Source organism: Arvicanthis niloticus, chromosome 6 (assembly GCF_011762505.2).
Source record: "Arvicanthis niloticus isolate mArvNil1 chromosome 6, mArvNil1.pat.X, whole genome shotgun sequence".
Lineage (NCBI taxonomy): Eukaryota > Metazoa > Chordata > Mammalia > Rodentia > Muridae > Arvicanthis > Arvicanthis niloticus.
The window spans coordinates 924,911-943,805 of NC_047663.1; the positions used below are offsets into that span (position 1 = coordinate 924,911).

Below are 18,895 nucleotides of genomic sequence, written 5' to 3' on the forward strand. Positions count from 1 at the left end.
GAAGACAGCCACAGACTAAGGCACCAGAGCACTCTTGAGAGAGCCTGCATTGCTCCTCTGAGGTCCAGCCTCCCACAGCACTCACAGACCTGGCCTCAGTCACTGGTCACAGCAGTCACCTATGTGGAGTCAGCCACAGCTGCAGCACCCCATGCAGGCAACCCTAGGAAAACATATGTCTCTTCCCCTCGCAATTCATGAGACTCAGTCTCGTTACTGCTCAGATACGGCAAGCCAAAGGTAGATGGAACAGGGACTCTAACCAACATCTCTGCTGGCACCCAGCGCTACTCAAGCTCCTTCTATCCAAACCCATCCCAAAAGCTGGATCTTGGGGGACCTGAGTAACTAAGTTCAAAACATAAGACCCACAGGCAGCTGCAAGGCTAAAGCACACCCAGGGATATCCACTCCAATGTGGCCAGGAAAGCAGAGCTAACCATAGCTTAGTAACAGCTCCTCCTAGAGCATGAAGTCTCCACTGCCCTGTCCTGTCATCCCTGGACCAGCCCTACCATGTCATGAAGGTTAGAAACACAGGGTAATTTTCTTCTCTGCAGAGCCTGGGCTACCTTGAATTTAGCCTGGTGATTGAACAGAAACCTATCCCCCTATGCTTATTCAACCCTGACCTCCTCAAGAATCCCACAGTTAATGCCCTACAAGTGTTACCATGGTGACTGTTTCGCTCAGTTCTTTCATCTGATCCCCTTTGATGCCAAGGGGTATGGGTTTTCCAAAGAGACAGAGGCCCACATACAGGACACTGGCAACAGTTACAGCCCCACCTCCAGGAAAGGAATGCACTGGGGAAAATGAAACTCACAGAGGCTGCTCTTCTGCAGTTCACATTTCGGTCAAATACAGCAGCAATGACCAGGGCACTGTAAAAACAAGGAAAACGATTAATTAAAATGAAATATGCAAGGGCTGGGAAAATAGCTCCGTCAGTAAACTGCTTGTCTTACAAGCATGAGATCCCTCATGAAAATGTTGGCAAGGTGGCATATGCTCGTAATCTCAGAGCTGGGAGGTAGACAGGCGGTTCCCTAGGACTGATGCCCAGCCAGTCTAGCCTAATGGCTGAATACCAGGCCAACAGGAGACCCTGCCTCAACAGAGGTGGACTCCTGATGATGATACCCAAAGCTGTTTTCTGACCTATACACACAACAAGCACAGGCATAGACCGTGTGCCATCGTTCCAGCGTTCACTCCTTTGCTCACGTGCTGGACACAGATTCAAGTAGCCTCAAACATTGTATACAAACATTGTATACAGCCCCAGCCCTAACATATGTCCTTAGATGGTATACGTTGAGCCTCTAGTGCCTGGGAGAACAACGCCCTTGGCCTGCTGGGATCATGATAAACAGCTGTAGAAGATGAGAGGTGGCCGTATGCAATGGTCATGGCTGGGTGGCTGACACCAACACTCCTAGACCACAGCTGCCTATACACTGAGCAGCAAGAACTCCATGCACCCTGCAGGCAGCCTGACCCTTGGAAGCACCCAAACATATGGTTTCAGCATTTCCCACAGGTTTGGCCCAGTGTGAGGCATGATGGGGCATGCACTGTCTACATCGGGGTTGAGAGATATGGGGCATAATGAGGATGAGATGAGGTCAGCAGGATGCAAACCAAGCTGGATCCCCTGGGTTTCACAAAAGAAGACACACCATACACTCTGCTCTCTGCCCTTTTCAAAGTGATGCTACTGCTCAGGACTCCCCTGGCAAGACAGTCACTACAACATACAACATGTAGCCTCTTGACCCAGGAGGACCCAGACCACAGGTCAAAATGAGCCTTTTCTTTAGAAAGTGATGTCCTTCAAGTATTTGGTAAAGTAATGAAAACCTGCTAACAGGCAGGCAGCCAGTTACAGCGGTCACCATGGAGACAGCACATGGAAAGCAGCTGCTAAGTCGCAATCTTTCCTACAGCTAGACTCAATAATGTCACACTAACCCAACTTTTCAAGTTCTCAAGACACTCAACAGGCTTTAATTAAGTCATCTTCTTATACACCAAACTTCATTATTGTCAGAATCTAGAAAGTCCTTGCTCCTCCCCATCTCATGCCTCTCACCTCTCCCGCATCCACCACCAGTTACTGCTATGGGTCCCCCACTCCAAGGGGAACACTTCCCAGGGAAGCATTTCCCCATCTGGGATTCCTCTTTTTTTGGTTCCCACATCCCTTAGAGTCTCAGGGATTTTCTCAGAAAACAGCAAGGTGCAAGGACCATGGAGCAGCCAAGTCTGTTTTTCAATCTTATTTCACCTTTCCCAGCATGCAGTAGGCACTGTGTATCAGGTACAGGACACAGAGCTGCAAGACCACGGGCTATCCTCTTAACACTCATATTCTTGGGCTACCACCTCCTATGAGCCTGGGCAGGGACAAGTAGCCTCCACAGATGAGGTTGGAGCCTTGCACTCAATGAAAGCAGCACGTGGGAGAAGGATGCCTTCAATCCTAGACTCCAAGTACCAACCAGGGATCACCAGAGGGAAGAAAAGAGGACAGAAGTGATCAGAAGGTCTTTGGGGAGCCAGGCAGTGGTGGCATACACCTTTAATCCCAGCACTTGGGAGGCAGAGGCAGGCGGATTTCTGAGTTCCAGGCCAGCCTGGTCTACAGAGTGAGTTCCAGGACAGCCAGGGCTACACAGAGAAACCCTGTCTTGAAAAAACCAAAACCAAAACAAAACAAAACAAACAAACAAAAGAAGGTCTTTGGGGTCCAGAAAGCTAAACAAACAAACAATCCTCAAGAACAAGAACTGAGAGCAGCAAGATGACTTGGCACATCACCAAGCCTAATGACCTGAGTTTGACCCCAGGTTGCACATGGTAAAAGAGATAACCAACTCTCTGTGAGCTGTCCTCTGACCTCCACACATAGGTCTTCAAACACAAGCATGCACACACACACACACACACACACACACACACACACACACACACACACACACTTTAATTTTAATGTTAAAAAAAAATCAGAGTGCTGATAAGCAGGTATGATAAGCCACAGGAGAGAACTCGGGCAACAAGACAGGTGACAAAGAACTGTCTTTAATTCCGATATGAAGATGAGAGAGGAGCAGGGGCCCAACTTTCCTGGCTTGTGGTAATTACACCTTGGCACACTGAAAAGCAGAGAAATCTGATTTATAACAACAGAGGATTCATCCTACCTCATCGTGAATATTTTAAAATTGTTTCTACCTTTAGCACACCACAGCAGCGTTTATGAACAGTCTTCAGATCATAAAGCTGACTGAGGCCTGAATACAGGTGGTCTCCTAGTAACTCACAAGCCACGTACCTACTGCTGTTTAAAAAAAACAAAAAAAAACATTTGCTACACCTACACCCACACACCCACACACCCACCCCCACCCCCCCCCACACACACACACACAGAGAGCGAGAGAGAGAGAGAGCCTGCCTCAAGGTTCAGGGAACATCTTAGAAGATGGGGGCAGAAAGAATATCATTTTCCCTGGGCAAACTGACCAAAGTCCAATTTCAACCAAGTGTTCATCTAGAGGAGTCAGCCATTCAGAAAATAAAGCTGCTTTTTCACAGCCCTCTACACATTCTATCCATCCAGGCATTGGGCATGGGATGAGGAAAATTCCAACCAGTATGCAGCCTGTGCAGATAAAGCCATAGCTGTACAAGAGGCTGATGTCAGCAAGAGAGTCATTCACTTCCTTCCTCCGAGGGATAGGGCTCTGCCCAATTTTTCCTAAAGCACTTTCCACAGATTACTAGGCAGATCTACAGCTGCAGATAAGACCCGATAAGGTGCTAGGGTTAGGGTAGGCCCTGGGGTGGGGGTGGGGGGCCCTTCCCAACCCTACTTATCCTTCTCAGGTATATGGTGGCTGAGGGAGCACCACATACATGAATCTGTAGGCATCTCTCCTGTGCTCAGCATCTACACAGGAAGCTCCAAGTAGTAGCTCCTTCCATGTGGGCCATGTCCAGTTGGAAGGCAGATGAGCAGGCCTTAGCCACCTACCTTGCTTATGGGGCCACCCTTCCCACAACCACTGTGACAGGTCTGTGTGCGCCCCAAAGCCCCAGCTGCCATGATCCTCAGAGCCTAGGAACACTGCAACCATTCTTCTCTGGGCAGTGATACTGCCGGTGACAGCTCTTGGCCTCTGACACGGAGCATCCACAAGCTGCTCCATGCAGACCTCTCCAAGGTATGAGTAAGCACAGTGAGCCATAAACCACAAGGAGTGGGACAGGGATTCAGAGTCCAAAACGGGCTGTCAACACAGAGAAAGCCCATATGTAACATCAGCACAGCCAAGAGAAACTTCCATCAAGTTAGCTTTCCCTTCAGCAAACGCCTTAAGAGTCATTGCTTCATTAATAATTTTCTTTCTTTTTTTAAGAAAGGGCATCAGGATAAGTACTCATCCTGTGGCCCAGGCTGCCTTGAACTCACAGTAATTCTCTTCGCCTAGCATCTCAAGTGCTAAGATTACAGGCACAAATTAGGATTTACACGGTTCATCAAACTTCAGAGATTACACTGAGTTAACTGTAACAATATTCGGAAAACACTGCTTTTTAAGTAACAGTAAACTTCTAAGCTAATTACAACAAATCTGCATGTACTTACGATACAAAAATGTTTGCTTTTTGAAACAGGGTTTCTCTGTGTATCAACTGTGTAGCACCCTCACCCAGTAGACCAGGCTGACCTTAAATTTACAGAGATCTGCCTGCCTCTGCCTCCAGGGTGCTAGGACTAAAGTCGTGGTCCACCACCGCCCAACTATAACAGGTTTTTAAAGACTTCCAAATTGGGCTAAATTCTTTTTTTTTACCATTTCACTCTGTGTGTGTGTGTGTGTGTGTGTGTGTGTGTGTGTGTGTGTGTGTACCACATGTGTGCTAAGCCTAAAGATGCCTGAAGAGAGCTTCAGAGTCCCTGGGACTGGAGTTACAGACAGTTATGAGCTGCCCTCAGAGGGCAGCACTGACCCCAAGTCCTCTAGAAGAGCAGCCAGTGCACTCAGCCACTGAGCCATCGCTAAAGGACTGAATCCCTTAAAACTACTCTCAGAACAAGACTGGCTTATTTAGGAATACAATAAGTTTCGAGCACAAAGGCATTTAATGATATTAGTCAAACAGAAACAGGAAAGTATCTTCCTCAGTCACTGCTTCTACGTGTTCTAACCTTCACCTGGGCCTCACTCATCCACAGCAGGATGATCCTGTGGAAAAGTCACTAGTCTTCTCACTCCAGAGAAAACCTAAAGAGCAACGCCTGGTACCACAGTGGAAGCCTCGGTGAGGAGAGGTGTTTGTGGGTGTGCCCACCTGCTTAATGTCTCTGGGGAAGCTGTAAGCCAGCTCACCAGGACTGAACCACACAGAAGGGATCCTCTTTCTGGTCCAAACCTAGGGAAAGTGAGTGGCATGCCTTAGCCTGCCCGATCCTTCCCCACAGTCTTACACCTTGGCTCAGCAGACACAGTGAGAACAGCATTCACCCCATTTGTGTGATACTGTGTAGCACTCCGAAGCAAGCACACTTGCCTCTACATGGGAAACAGCACTCCCATTCTGAAGCAATTTTTTTAAAGAGAAGACTAATAGCTCATTGTGAAACTCCATGTTGTTTTTTTTTTTTTTTTAGTTGCAATTCACATTAAAATATAAGCCCTGCATTTTACTGAATTTCTCTAAGCCATAAGCAGAACCATGTGCTTTGGGGTCACAGCCAAGCCAATACAAAGTTGGGCCTGGCAGACCAAGACTGTCTCCAATTGCTGGCCTTCTCCTCCACACAGTTTTCTTCTCCTCTGGAAGCTGGGCCATTCAGAGAGGCTGAGAAGAATAAGACATAGCTTTGAGCAATGCTTGCTATTTCCTTATTTTTTTTTTTCCAGGACAATCTTGCCCTGGAGGAAGAGATCCTACAGAGCCAATCCTAGGCCGTTCACAGGCAGCCCACGCTGCCCTGCCGGTTTGCACAGTGGAGGTGAGAGTCAGGAGCTGCCCCTGGCACAGGCGGGTCTGTGCCTGGGCGGAGTGAACGTCAACAGGAGCTCAGCTTACAAAAGAGTTTCAGGTGAGGAAATCACTGGACGGTGACAGCAGAGAGCGCTGGCAGCAGCAGACAGCTTGCCTTCCTTTCCTTCCTGTAGATCAGACTTTGACTTCTGGTTAGAAGGAATCACCTACAGAAGACACAGCCACCCCAACACCAACACGTTTCCACATCACATCCTACTACTCTTCCTGCCTTGCACTGGGCTTTTCAGAAGGCCAGACTTGTGCCACAAAACAGTATTCTGGCTCCACCTGTCTGCTCAAAAACAAAAAAAGATGGTTTCAAAAGGTAATCAAGACAATTTCAGAAAGATAAAAACATGCCTTGAAAATCTTTTAAAATTCCCAAAGCAGAGTTAGCACTATGAGGTAAGAACAACTAACTAATCCAGCTTATTCAACCAAAAGTTAGAAAGGCTCCTGGCTTTTCACTGCACCAGGCACCAGTGCAACAGGACTCCTCACATCACCTCACCTCCTCACATCACCTCCCTGGTTCTAGTTTATTCTGGGAACTATATTTGGATCTCAACTGTACTTGTACAGGATACGCTGAGAAGTTTGTGAAAGTAAAGATACCAAGATTTTATCATGTACTAGAAATAATGGGCTTAAAACCTGATAATTAAAAAGCATGGTCACTCATGACGAACCTCACAAGCAGGTCTGCAGGGCACACCCGACCGATACTCAGACATGGAGCTTCAGGCAGGAGGTAGTGCATGCCCCAAGCTCACTGGCGCACCTGACTCACCAGATGCCCTCCCCCGCTGATGCCTGGAGTCAGATGGGCCAGGAAGGGCCAGGTACAGGTTTCCCAGAACCTGTCTAACCGGATAGAAATCTGCAGCAGCTCAGCTCCAAAGGGCACTGCTGCCCATCTGCTGGCTGCCACCTTAGAATCAGACAACTGTGAAGCAGAAGCTGGCAGCCCTGCAACCAGACAGCTACAGTTTCCATGCACAACATCCCGACATGAGCACCCCAGCAACCCCTCGGGCTTGTCCCACAAGCCAGCAAGTCCAAACTCTCCAAGCCCAAAGAAACCCGTGGACCCACAAGAATTTCTACAGACTACAGGCAGAAATGGCTGTATAACAACTCTTCCTTGGCCAGGAGATTCAGGGTCACTCTAGAGACTGCGCTGTACATAAAATGAAGCACATGTCTGTGCTCACCCACTATGTCTCAACAGAAGCCGCACTCTCCACACCACACCCAATGCCTCAACCCAACATGCAGAAGACCTCTTATCTTGCCGTGGCACACCCCACACTCAGAGCAAGCTCACTTCGAGTAAGTTCTGAGAAGACCATGCCAATCTCAATCTGGGCCACCTTCTACTTCCTCAGACAGTAACCTCGTGACTAAAAGCTTGTGCAGGGCCAGCGCAGAGAGCCTTTTTGTGTTCCCGCCCAAGTATGGAAAGAGAACAGCGTGTTGAGTAGGAGGTGAGCATGGAGCCAGGTGTGACCCTGACATGGCAGTGATGATCTGCCAGGAGCCTGTGAAGGATGGGAAGGACCTCTGCTCGGATGTGCAGTTGCCTTTTCTTCCCTGAGTAGTAAATGGTGACCCTGAAGCAAAAGGTACCATGTTCCTCCAGCAGCTAAGGAAACGCCTCACCATACTGTTCTAAGTGTGGGGAAAGCTGGAGCAGGAGAAGATGGAGCCGAGCCCAAAGACCCGCCTGCAGCCATGACACCAAGACGCAGCAGCCGACTTCAGAGCCAGGCTTTTTCACAGATGTCTCCTTCCTTTACAAAACCCACCCAGAGATCAAGCACTGTTGTGATACAAGTTCTATAGCATGGAGTAAAACAGGCACTCTGGTGGGAATTCTGTAACCCTGGCTTTTCCCTCAGGACCAGGTGCCCCACGGGTCCCTCCAATCATGAGGAAGTTGGTTAGGACCTCTCATCTGTACCTCCTGCCTTCCAAAGCTGCAGAATGCCCTCGAGTCCCCACATTCAACAAAAATAAAGCAGAAGATAGCTACACACTCCCGATAACATGGCCACATGCTCCAGGCCAGCAGGTCAGCCCCTGTTCCCTTTATTACTCCCTCCCTCAGGTCGTCTGCCTTCCTATAGCCTGGATCAGAGGGGGGAGAAGGTCAAGGCATGGCATCCTGGGGGATTGTTGCTCTCTGAACCAAACTGTTAGACTGAACAGAATCTGCCACGACTGTTTTCACTTTGAAACTGGAATCAAATGCACATCAGAGCCAATTGTCCTCCCATCCCTCACAATCTCCTGGCAGGTCACTGGTGCTGTCACGTCAGGGTCACATCACGGTCACGCCTGGCTCTACGCCTGTCTCCTACTCAACACTGTACCCTCTTCTCACTGACTACAGCTACCCACCTGACAGAGCCTGTGGGACTGAACATGCCACCATCAATGTAAAGGCGCTTCACTGCTCTGCGACAGTTGCGAACAAAAGAATGCTACTTGAACAATACACATCGAGAAAGTTGAGGATGAGGACAAGAAACAGTTGCAAGAAGCTCCCTGAAAGCCACATAAACAGCAAACAAAGAATGCATCTACATCAGTGGCATGGGAAGCAGGGAGGTCACAGCTATGGACAGGCCTGAGGCTCAGCAGAAGGCCCTGGACAGCTGGGCTCTTGCCCCTTCCCACCCAGAGCCAAGTCTACAACCAACAGCACAGCTTCCTGGTAACCGTGCATATGTCATGTCCCTGTGAGTTGTGTCCCGTCAGTATATGTTTATGCTCCATAGAATGAAACAGGTCCAGGGCAGCTCCCTTCTGAGAGCAGGTGATTCCAGTCAGATGTCTAGGGGGAATATTCTGGAGCTGAGTCTTGAGATGAGGTGAGGGGTGAGTTGCACCATAAGGATGTTCTAGGGGGTCCTGGGAATTTAGCATCTGGCTCACACTTTCAGAAATCTGGGAGGTACTAGAATATCTACTTTTCCTGAGGCTGGTTTTGTCTGTTCCCATTTCCAAGTTGTGTGGCCAGTACACTTCCACCTCACTTTCATTCAGCAACTTGAAGAATAAACAGTACTGGAGAGCTCTGTGAGGCAGGGAAGTATTCTCAGATGTGGAGTGGCAGGTGCCTGGTCACTAGACTCTAGTACCTCTGGCCAATGAGGGGTAGGGTCCTCGGTGTAGGGCCAGGTGCTCCAAGTCTGTAGGCTCTTAATAGGAGTTCAGTGATCGCAGAAGCTTCATGCCTCAGGCATGGTTCCAGAGCTCTTCTGCCTGACTTTCTGGTGTATTTTTTTTTCCTTTTTCCTTTCCCTTGGAAGGATGCAGAACAAGCATGCCCTCAGCACAGACGTCTCTTTAGTTTTGTGCAGCAACTGGCACATAAAATTGGGGGGTCGGGGGATAGCAGTAACCTTCCTTAGAGTTCAAGTTTCATTCTGTTTCTGAGAAGCCAAAGGAGGGCACCAAGTAGCTCAGTGTGTCCATCATGGTGTGAATGGTGTAATGGGTGCTCTCCATCTGAGTCTTCTCATGCTCACTAGGACAAGACCAACGATTTGCTCTGTCCTCAGCACACAATGGGACAGCTGCTAGTGGCTCCAGAGCATTCTAGTGACTGAGCTTTACTCTGTCCCATGCATGTAATCTCTTCTGAACATTTGGAAAGGTCTGAAGTGGAACCTGGGACCCATTTGCTTCCCTGGACAGCCATGTTTAGGACCCTCTCTCCACATAGCAGATCCTGTCCCATCCCACAAGATAAGGTAGTCTTTTCCTATCTTGCCCACCTCTTAGAGGCCAGGGGCGGCGGAGCACAAGGATGCTGATATTGGCAGCTAGTTGTAGAGAATGGCTTACCTAAAGCCAACAGGTTTGGGAATATGGTATGTCTATCTGAAGTATGTCTGCCACATGACACAATCACTTCAGCACGACCAACAGGCGTTACCTTGAAATGGCAGTCACGAAAGGCGTCAACTCCTGAGGCTCATAGGCGCGTGCAAAAGCCCAGCACACGTAGCAGGCAGCATCCCTGACATTGGCCCCAACGCTGCAGGCACCCCGCTTCTCATCGTAGGTAAGGGCCTTCAGGATCACCGTGACAACTGGCAGAAGACAAAAAACAATGAACAGCTGATCGTATAGAATGAGGCAGGATCGCAGAAGTCAAAATCTGCTAAGAAAACAAACAAACAAACAAACTCTGAAAGGAAAACAAGTCTACCAGCTCAAAGGTGAAAAGGCATTTTTGAGTTTCCCAAGAATCACATAAAGTAAAGAAATGAGAGAGTTCTTCAGAACAATAACCAGAGCTAGGCTGCCAAGTCTGTGGCCATATCAACAGAGTGCAAAACTTAGAAGCCCACACCAGGGTAGAAAGAGCCATGTGTTTACGGTGACACCCACAGATGAGCCAGGTGGATGTGAAGCCACACGACATCGTCCAAATCTTGTTATCACAGACTTCAACAACCTCAGAGAGGGGAGGAGGCACCAGACCTGGACCAGAGAGGGGTCCCTGAAGTTCCAGGACTGAAGAGACCACAGACACAGAAAGTCAGTCCTAGGTTGCCCTGTGTGTACAGAACTGTCTTCCTTTTTGACCATATAAAGTGTCTATAGTAGCCAAGAGATAAAGTCACATGAATCCCTCTTCTGGTTCTAGTGAAAATATTCAACCAGGCAACTGATACATATGCATGCACAGAGACAGACAGACAGACAGACAGACAGACAGACAGACAGACACAGACACCACACACACACATGACAGTTGATACAAAGAGGTGATGTGTGCAAGAATACTGGAACATTAAATTACTACTAGATTTATAGCATTCCTGAGTATGTACTTGAAGGGCTCTAAGTCAACATATCACAGATACACTTGCTCATCAATGCTTTTTGTTTTGTTTGTTAAGGCAGTGTCTGGCCTCAAATTTGCTATGTACCCAGGCTAGGCTACCCTTAACCTCTGCCGGCCTCAGCTTTCCAAGTGCAGGGATTAGAAGTGTGTGCCTCCATTCCCAGCACATTTGTCAGTATTTACCTGCAACACTGTTCAAAATGGCTGAATTATAGAACCAGCCTAGGATTCCGTCAAGAGAAGAATGGATAAAGAAAATATAGTACATCTAAACAGCTAAGTTTTATTCCACCATATGTGAGAACAAATCAGGGAGTTCTGTCAATAAAATGTCTGTAATGCAAGCATGAAGACCTGAACCTGGCTCTCTAGCACCCACATAAAAGCCGAGCACGTTAAGGTGTGTAACCCCAGCACTTGGTAGTTCCACTGGACAACCAGCAAAGCTCAATCCATGAATTCCAGGATCAGTGAAAGAACCTGTCAAAAATAAGATGGGCATCAACAGAAGATGCCTGGCACTGACTTCTGACTCCCACACGCGTGTGCACATGCACGTACAGTCTCACACAAACACACACACTCCACACACAAAACAAACACAAATAAAACCACGCTATTTACAGGTAAACGTAAGACTATCACATTGAGCAAATTAGCTACTCTGATAAATATCACATCCTACACTTGATGCAAAAATCACGTATACATGTGACATGAAAGTAGAAGCAAGGCCGGGCGGTGGTGGCGCACACCTTTAATCCCAGCACTTGGGAGGCAGAGGCAGGCGGATTTCTGAGTTCGAGGCCAGCCTGGTCTACAGAGTGAGTTCCAGGACAGCCAGGACTATACAGAGAAACCCTGTCTCGAAAAACCAAAAAAAAAAAAAAAAAAAAAAAAAAAAAAAAGAAAGTAGAAGCAAAACTGTTTGGGAAAACAGAAGGGAGCTCACAGGAGGGGAAGGGAGGGCGGACATGGCAAGGAACTCAGTACAAGTATATTATAAACTTTTATGAAAATGTCCTTTTGAAATCCAGTACTGTGTGCAACAGCTATATGCCAACAAAAGGTGAAATGAGGGCTGAGGAAATGGCTCAGTTGGTAAAGTGCCTGCCACGTAAGCATGAGGACCTAAGTTCACATCCCCAGCACACACATCAAAATCCAGCCATAGTGTTGCACACTGGTAGTCCTAGCACTGGAGAGGCAGAGATGAGAGGAACCCCGTGGCTTGCTGGATGCCTAATCTTGCCAAACGGGTGCAACTCTGCAACTCTAGATTCAGTGAGAAACCTTGTATTAAAAATAAAGTAGAAAACGACAGAAGACACCCAAACTTGATCCCTGGCCTCCACAAACACACATGTGTGTGTGCACACCTGTGCACGCACACGCGCGCACACACACACACACAACATATAATAAAAACAAATGTTACTATATATTCTGTTCTGTATGTTCAGGTATTTGTGAAGAGCTGCTTATTAAAGATGTATACACTTCTTAAAGCTTACATTTTTGAATCACATAAAGAAGTTTAATGTATTTACTGTGTGTGGGGGGGTGTGTAGTTGGATGCGTGTATGCCTTGCCACATGCATGGAAGTCAGAGGACAGCCATCAGGAATTAATTCTCTCCTCCTGTGTGAGATCCCAAGCAGCCAACTCAGGTTGTCAGAGTTGGTAGCAAGTGGCTTTATCTAAGCCATCTCAACAGTCTAAAATTTAATTTTATAATGAGATCAATTGTTAATTTTTAAAAGCCACTTACAAGTAGTAATGGAAAATAGCAATAGAAAAAACTTAAGAAAAAAAAAACTTGATTTTTACAATGCAAAGATAGGTTATTCTTTTAAAGTCACACTAAGTGAGCTTTTCTAAAAGAGCATGCTGAAAGTCTCAATTTCTTGATCCTAGTTAGACAACCATGCTGTAGTAAGGAACACTGGACAGCTCTCACTGGTATCTTTAAAATGCGTTTAAAACATAACTTGAGGACTAGGAATATGGTTCGCTGGTACAGAACTTAGGTGCAGAGCATGTGTGAGGCCCTGGGTTCAATTCCCAGCGCCATACCTAAAGAGACAGAGGAGCCTCCCGCTGGCATTATAGCTCTGGCAGTGTCTGTAGCTATGTGTTCCTTGACATGGTAGGGGGTTCCAAAGCAATTTGGGGAACCTTACTGGCAGAAGCTCGCCACAAACACTGAAGGCCATCAAGGGAGGATTCACAGCTGATAAATAAATCAAGGAATTTAGTCAAACACCAGCAGCAGACACAAAAGGCATGTGAGTGTCCAGGGATTCCAAAGGCAAGACAAATGGAGCACACTGCTTCTAGGCCTGCATGGCACGCTCAGGACGGTGCTCGGCATCCTCACCACACATGAGTACCAACCCTGTTAACAAACAGTGTGAAGAGGAGCGCCACTTAGATGTGTGCATGTGAGGTGCCCATCTCCTGCATGTGTAATCACCCACCAGAAAATAACACCCATAAATATATAGGCAAAAAGAAAATCCAAGCAAACCAACAAACAAACAAACAAACAAAAAAAAACAAAAAAAAACAAAAAAAACCCTGAAAGACTATCAATGTTATAAAGCCAAATCTCTGCCTTTTTGCTTCTAAGGATTTTTTTTCTATATAAATATGAAAAGTCGTTACAGTTCAATGGACTCTATTTCATATGCTTGTGGTATTTCACAGAGTCTGTAAAATGTGCACAGGACAAGTACAAGAGGCCTGGACACAACACATTCTAAGGGAACAATATGGTATGCAGTGTCTCCTCATGAAGATGTGGGATCACCTAGCCCGGTCCTGCTAAGAACCCCCAAATAAAGCCTATCCCCTGACAAGTCTCACATCCTGAATATCACAGCATCAGGAATATGACTGTGGCTTCTAGATGTGTAAGACAGGGCCCATGTTCCCAGCAGTTTCTCATATAAGTAGCCACAATGAAGTCTTGGGCATAGTGTAGGGCCCAGTAAGCAGTCATCCCAGGGCCAGCTATCCCTGGCCTCTTCACAGCCAATCTCTGAGTCAGCTCCATCCACAGAAATAGCTCCTCCATCCAACAGCTCGGCCCAGCCCCACCTCCCCTCCTTCCAGAGGCACTCTGTGATCACAAAGGCTGGCTCCTTAACATCAGTGAGAGCTTGAGAGCTCTACAGCTCCTAACCAGTTCCCAGCTAGTCCCCTTCTCTGCCAGAACTCTCACTGCAGAGTATGTCCCAGAGACTCCCTTATCCTGTAAAGCATCTCTGCACCCCAGGAAGCAGGCACACCACCAGGCAGACTCTTGGGAGCAAGAAGCAGATCAGCAGCAAGCCAGAAGCTGGATCCAGTTATCTGACAGACTATTCATTACTCCTGTACACACCTGATGTTTCCCCAAACATGGAGCTAATGGTTAAATATAAACCAAGCAAAAGACAACCACCTAGGGTGCTACGGATTAGAAATTATATCTACAATTATCTCAACTTGAACTATATCTAATCTCCAAAGCCAAAAAAGGTCCTCTGTTCTATTGAAACAGAACTAGCTGACCTAGAATTACTCCCAGTTTGCTAGTACATAGCTCAAATTCACAACCCTGTTAATTAACAGGTTGCCCACTAGGGAGCAAACAATGTCAAGAAAATTGGCTGTGGCACCTGTGGGAGGGCAGTGTCCATATACCTAGTGTCACTGCCAGCTGGACTCCCTGGAGCTCAGTAGGCACCACAGCCCAGACGCTCTGGGCAAGGCCAAGCAGCAAGCCTCTGGCCTCAGGGAAACCTGAATGTATTCTCTAAGTGTCAACTTATCACTCCACAGGACAAAATCAATTTCCAGACAGACAACTACAAGTGGCAGCGTCAGCACTCTCGATGTCCACTTCACATCTCTCCTACACCTTGCCAGGAAACTGGTGCCACCCACGAGCAACCCCAACAGGCACAGGCTTCCCACCCACAGTACCTCTCCAGCCAGAGTACCCAGGTTTCTGTGCCCAGACTGAAGAAAGATAATTTTGGAAACTAGCCCTTCCCAAGGACTTGTGACACAGTCAGCCACAAGAAAGTCACGTGATGGGCCTGAACCCACCAACAGGGTGTCCTGATGGACGCTCTCAGAGTGCAGTCCCATTTACCATTCAGAGGACCAACTGCCTGGGAGGATACCTGATGGTTCCAACTACCCATCCCATCTGAGAGCCACAGGAGTTGCAGGCTCCAAGAACCCATTCACATCTTGCCTGTCTCCAGACAGAGCCAGGAGCTTCAGACGTCAAAACATGCTGAAACTCCCATGCCTGTGTCCTTCAATGCTAAGTGAGAAAAGCAGAAAGGAAAGTTCATTAGGGCCTCTGGCCCCACAGCCACCCACAGATGCCAATGCTGCCCAACAAAGTCCTGACTGTCCTCCTCCTATCTGGCCCACAGCCCAGTCAGCCAAGGACTGAATCCTGGCTTTTCTTGTGCTGAGATACTTAAAAGCATCCTCTGTAGATGCACAGCAAACACCAAGAGCTAACAAAGACTATGGCGTGAGGCAATGGTCCCCACTGACTGGCTGCTAGATGGATGATGGCCTGGTAAGGGCAGGATGCTATGACAGGGATCACTGGGAAGAAACTGGTTTGTAAAAAGGACAATGTGGGAAAGAGCAATGACTGATCCTGTAACACACACACACACACACACACACACACACACGAAAAAAAAACAAAAAAAAAAAACAGAAAAGCCAGGCTGCTGCCTCTGATTCACCCCAAGGTAGTGAGAGCAGCAGCTGGCCCGAGAAGGCAGGTTGGGCCCACTTCTGCTGCTCGGGGGGGGGGGGGGGGGGGGGGGGGGGGGGGGGGGGGGAGGGGGGGGGCAGGGAGCCTCTGCCATGTGAAAGGGAGACATTGAGTTCCCAGCTCTGATATTCAGGGATCTAGGAAATAGAAGTCAGAGTATCTTTAGTGGCTACAGGGCACTCACAGAGCTGGGCTCAGGGGAGGGGGATGGTGATTTGGAACAGGAAACTCTTTGCCTTCAACCTTTATATAATCATTATCAGACAGAAATTCAGAAACAGCACTTTCCAGATTCAACAGGTTTAAAATAAGGAAACTGTTCAATAGCTTTGAACAAAAACCTTTCTCATGGTTCCAATTACACACTGCAAATGCATGTCAAATATATATATCACACCCCAGAGGGCTTCCTTTTGGCAACTTGGGAGTCCAGCAAAGTAATTTAAACACCCTTCTCTCTAGACAGCATGTCGTTTGTTTAACACAGGCTGCCCAAGGAAGCAGCAGCCTCCAGGTGAGAGCAGTGATTTAACCCCCAGAGCCCCACATTCCTCACTGCAGGGTCTGTAAAGCCTGTGAGCCAGGGACACAAAGATTCAGCTATCATCTGCATATGCAGAAACAACCAGCCCTTAAAAATCACCACACGGTTACATCTCCTGACAGCCACTCAGCCATACTAATCTAAAACAAGTTAATGCATTGGGCAATTGTGGATTGTACAAGTTCCTGAGGTGTGTCTGGTGCAAACCCCAGGCTTTGCTCGACCTTCCCAACTCAAATTTGATGGTAAAGAACTTGCAGAGGTGGAGGTATACAGTGGTGTGAGCAATCCTAAGAGGAGAGTATGAAAAATCAACTATTCTAATGTAGTCCAGGAGGCCAACAACAGGGAAAATGCTGGTCATGGACAAACAGACACACCACAGAGAGCAGCAGTGTCTCCCAAGCTATGCCCAAATCCATGCACTATCCTGAGCCACCTCATCCCATGAGTGGAGCCACACTCAGACCCAGAAGCCTGCCCACCCGAGCCTGAGCCTCAGAGGCCCAGCTTCCTGGATCAGGTGTGGCTGCAGGACCTGCCCCTTGTACCAACAGCCATCATACTGTCCTTAAGAATGTAGTCCGACTTGCTCAGAAAAATGCCCCTTGAATGTGCTGAAGGTAGGAAGAATGATCCACAGAACATCAAGCTCCATAGACCTCTGGACTAGTTTCCTACATGCCATGTCAGCATGGCCGCAGAAGCCCCTCACTAACTACAGCAGCAGCAGCAGCATCTGGCCTACGACTGAAATCCTCAGCTGTGTGGGAAGGAGGGTACAGATGTGTGAATCTGGCCTGCCCTGGAGGGGCCAGGGACAACCCACCCCATGCCCAGTGTTGCAGGGTCCACATTCTCAGACATCATCTGGCTCTGTGCCCTCCAAAGGCACTTCAGGGGTTTACCTACCAAGCAGGTCATTACATTAAACCCACACTTATTCCAGAAAAAGGTTCTACATTCATCTGGGTCCCAGAAACCCTCCAACTCTACAGCCAAGAGTCAAGGCCCATCGGTCACACAACCTAGCCAGGTATCCTGAAGATCTCATGAGAAACTCCAACAGGCAGATACACAGTTACCAGTTTGGCAGTGCCCTTCATTCCAAACGTGCTTCCCCCCAAGAAATTCAGTCATAGGAGAAGACATTTCCACTTTAAATGAAGTCTCACTAGGGAAGGGCCCTTCAGAAATTCTAAGCCCAACCTACCTACATTAGCCTCCTGGGTGGTACAGCAGATTCTCCTGGGAACAATAACAAACACATCGGTGAAATGCCCATATCCACTTCCATCCCTATCAGCTAGAGAATGAGATGAAATCCAAAGAACAGGCAGTAAGAAGTATGGGGCACCTATAAACACAACATTCCTGATGGGTGTGACTGGAAGTAGATGACAGGGGAGTCAGGGGAGTGGTACTGAGGGAACACAAGTCTTAAGGTGACACTATATTAAAATCTCAGCTACGGGGATAGTTTAGGCAAAATTACATCTGGGACTGATGGCATGCCAGGACTGGTGGTCGGTGTCTCTGTCTCTCTCTGTCTCTCTCTGTCTCTCTCTGTCTCTGTCTCTCTGTCTCTCTCTCTCTCTCTCTCTCTCTCTCTCTCTCTCTCTCTCTCTCTCTCTCATACACACACACACTCACTCATCTGGGAATCTCTGCTAGCTACAGTCTGTGCCCGAGAAAACACTCTAATTCTAAAAAATTCACCAGGTCTTCCTGAATACTTCTTTGTAATCTTCTAAACCTGTTAAGTGCTTCAGAATGAAAAGTAAAAGAAAGAAGAAAAGAAGGTGTTACAGTTTGGAGATGAAGCACACAGCCAGAGACTGCTGAAGGCTTGATGGCACTACTGAGATAAAAGCATCAATCACCGCAAGGGTGCTAACTTTATCAATGGATACTGAGGGCCTCACAGTGTGCGGCCAGTGGGGCCTGAATGGAGGATGCAGACCACTAGAGAAATGCTTTAAAAGATTATATATCTTGCTTCAACCCTTTCCTGTGTTTGCCCCTAATATAGCAGGACAGCTTTCTCTGCCATGATGGCTTGCTTCATACCGCAGGCCCAACTGATCATGGTCTGATACCTTGGTATCATAAGCCAAAACAAACCCTTCCTTCCTAACTTTTCTCTGTTAAATTGTCAAAGCAATGAAGAATGACTAGCACAGAAGTCAAAGCCTGGGATGTACAAGATGAAAGTTCACCCGAGAAGCACCAAAGAGCAGCCTCAGCACCACCTGTATACACAAGCAACGCCTTGACCCCAGCACAGGCTGTATTTGTGCAGGTATGATAACGATGTCCCTCCCAGTACCCACAAAATACCTACATGCAAGTGGTGCGGGGAAACAATGCTCTGTACTGAGAATACCTGTGTCCCTCTGAAACGTGTGTCTTGAACTATAAGCACTGAAGTATTGGTGCAATGGGACCGAGGACCAGGTTATGAAAACCAAGAAATGGGATGGTGTGTGATACGGCAGCCTCATAAAGGCCTTAAGCCAGTCCTCACAGAAAGACAAACCACGTGTGATTAAGGGGACACTGTCTGACTCACAATGTGCCAGCTGCTTCTTCTGGGACTCCCAGATCCAAACTGGGTACAAGCAGTAAGTTT

At 47.7% G+C, this 18,895-nt stretch overlaps 1 protein-coding gene across 1 annotated transcript in view; it reads right to left on the reverse strand.

Annotated features, from left to right (window-relative positions):
- The window catches only part of Tbcd (tubulin folding cofactor D), a 168,648-nt gene that overhangs the window by 65,594 nt on the left and 84,159 nt on the right, over positions 1–18,895 (reverse strand). The window contains exons 14-15 of the mRNA XM_034508080.2: positions 10,007–10,163; positions 827–884 (exon numbers count right to left, since the gene is read on the reverse strand). Coding sequence (XP_034363971.1) covers positions 827–884; positions 10,007–10,163 — 215 coding nt within the window. The remainder of the gene's footprint in view (positions 1–826; positions 885–10,006; positions 10,164–18,895) is intronic.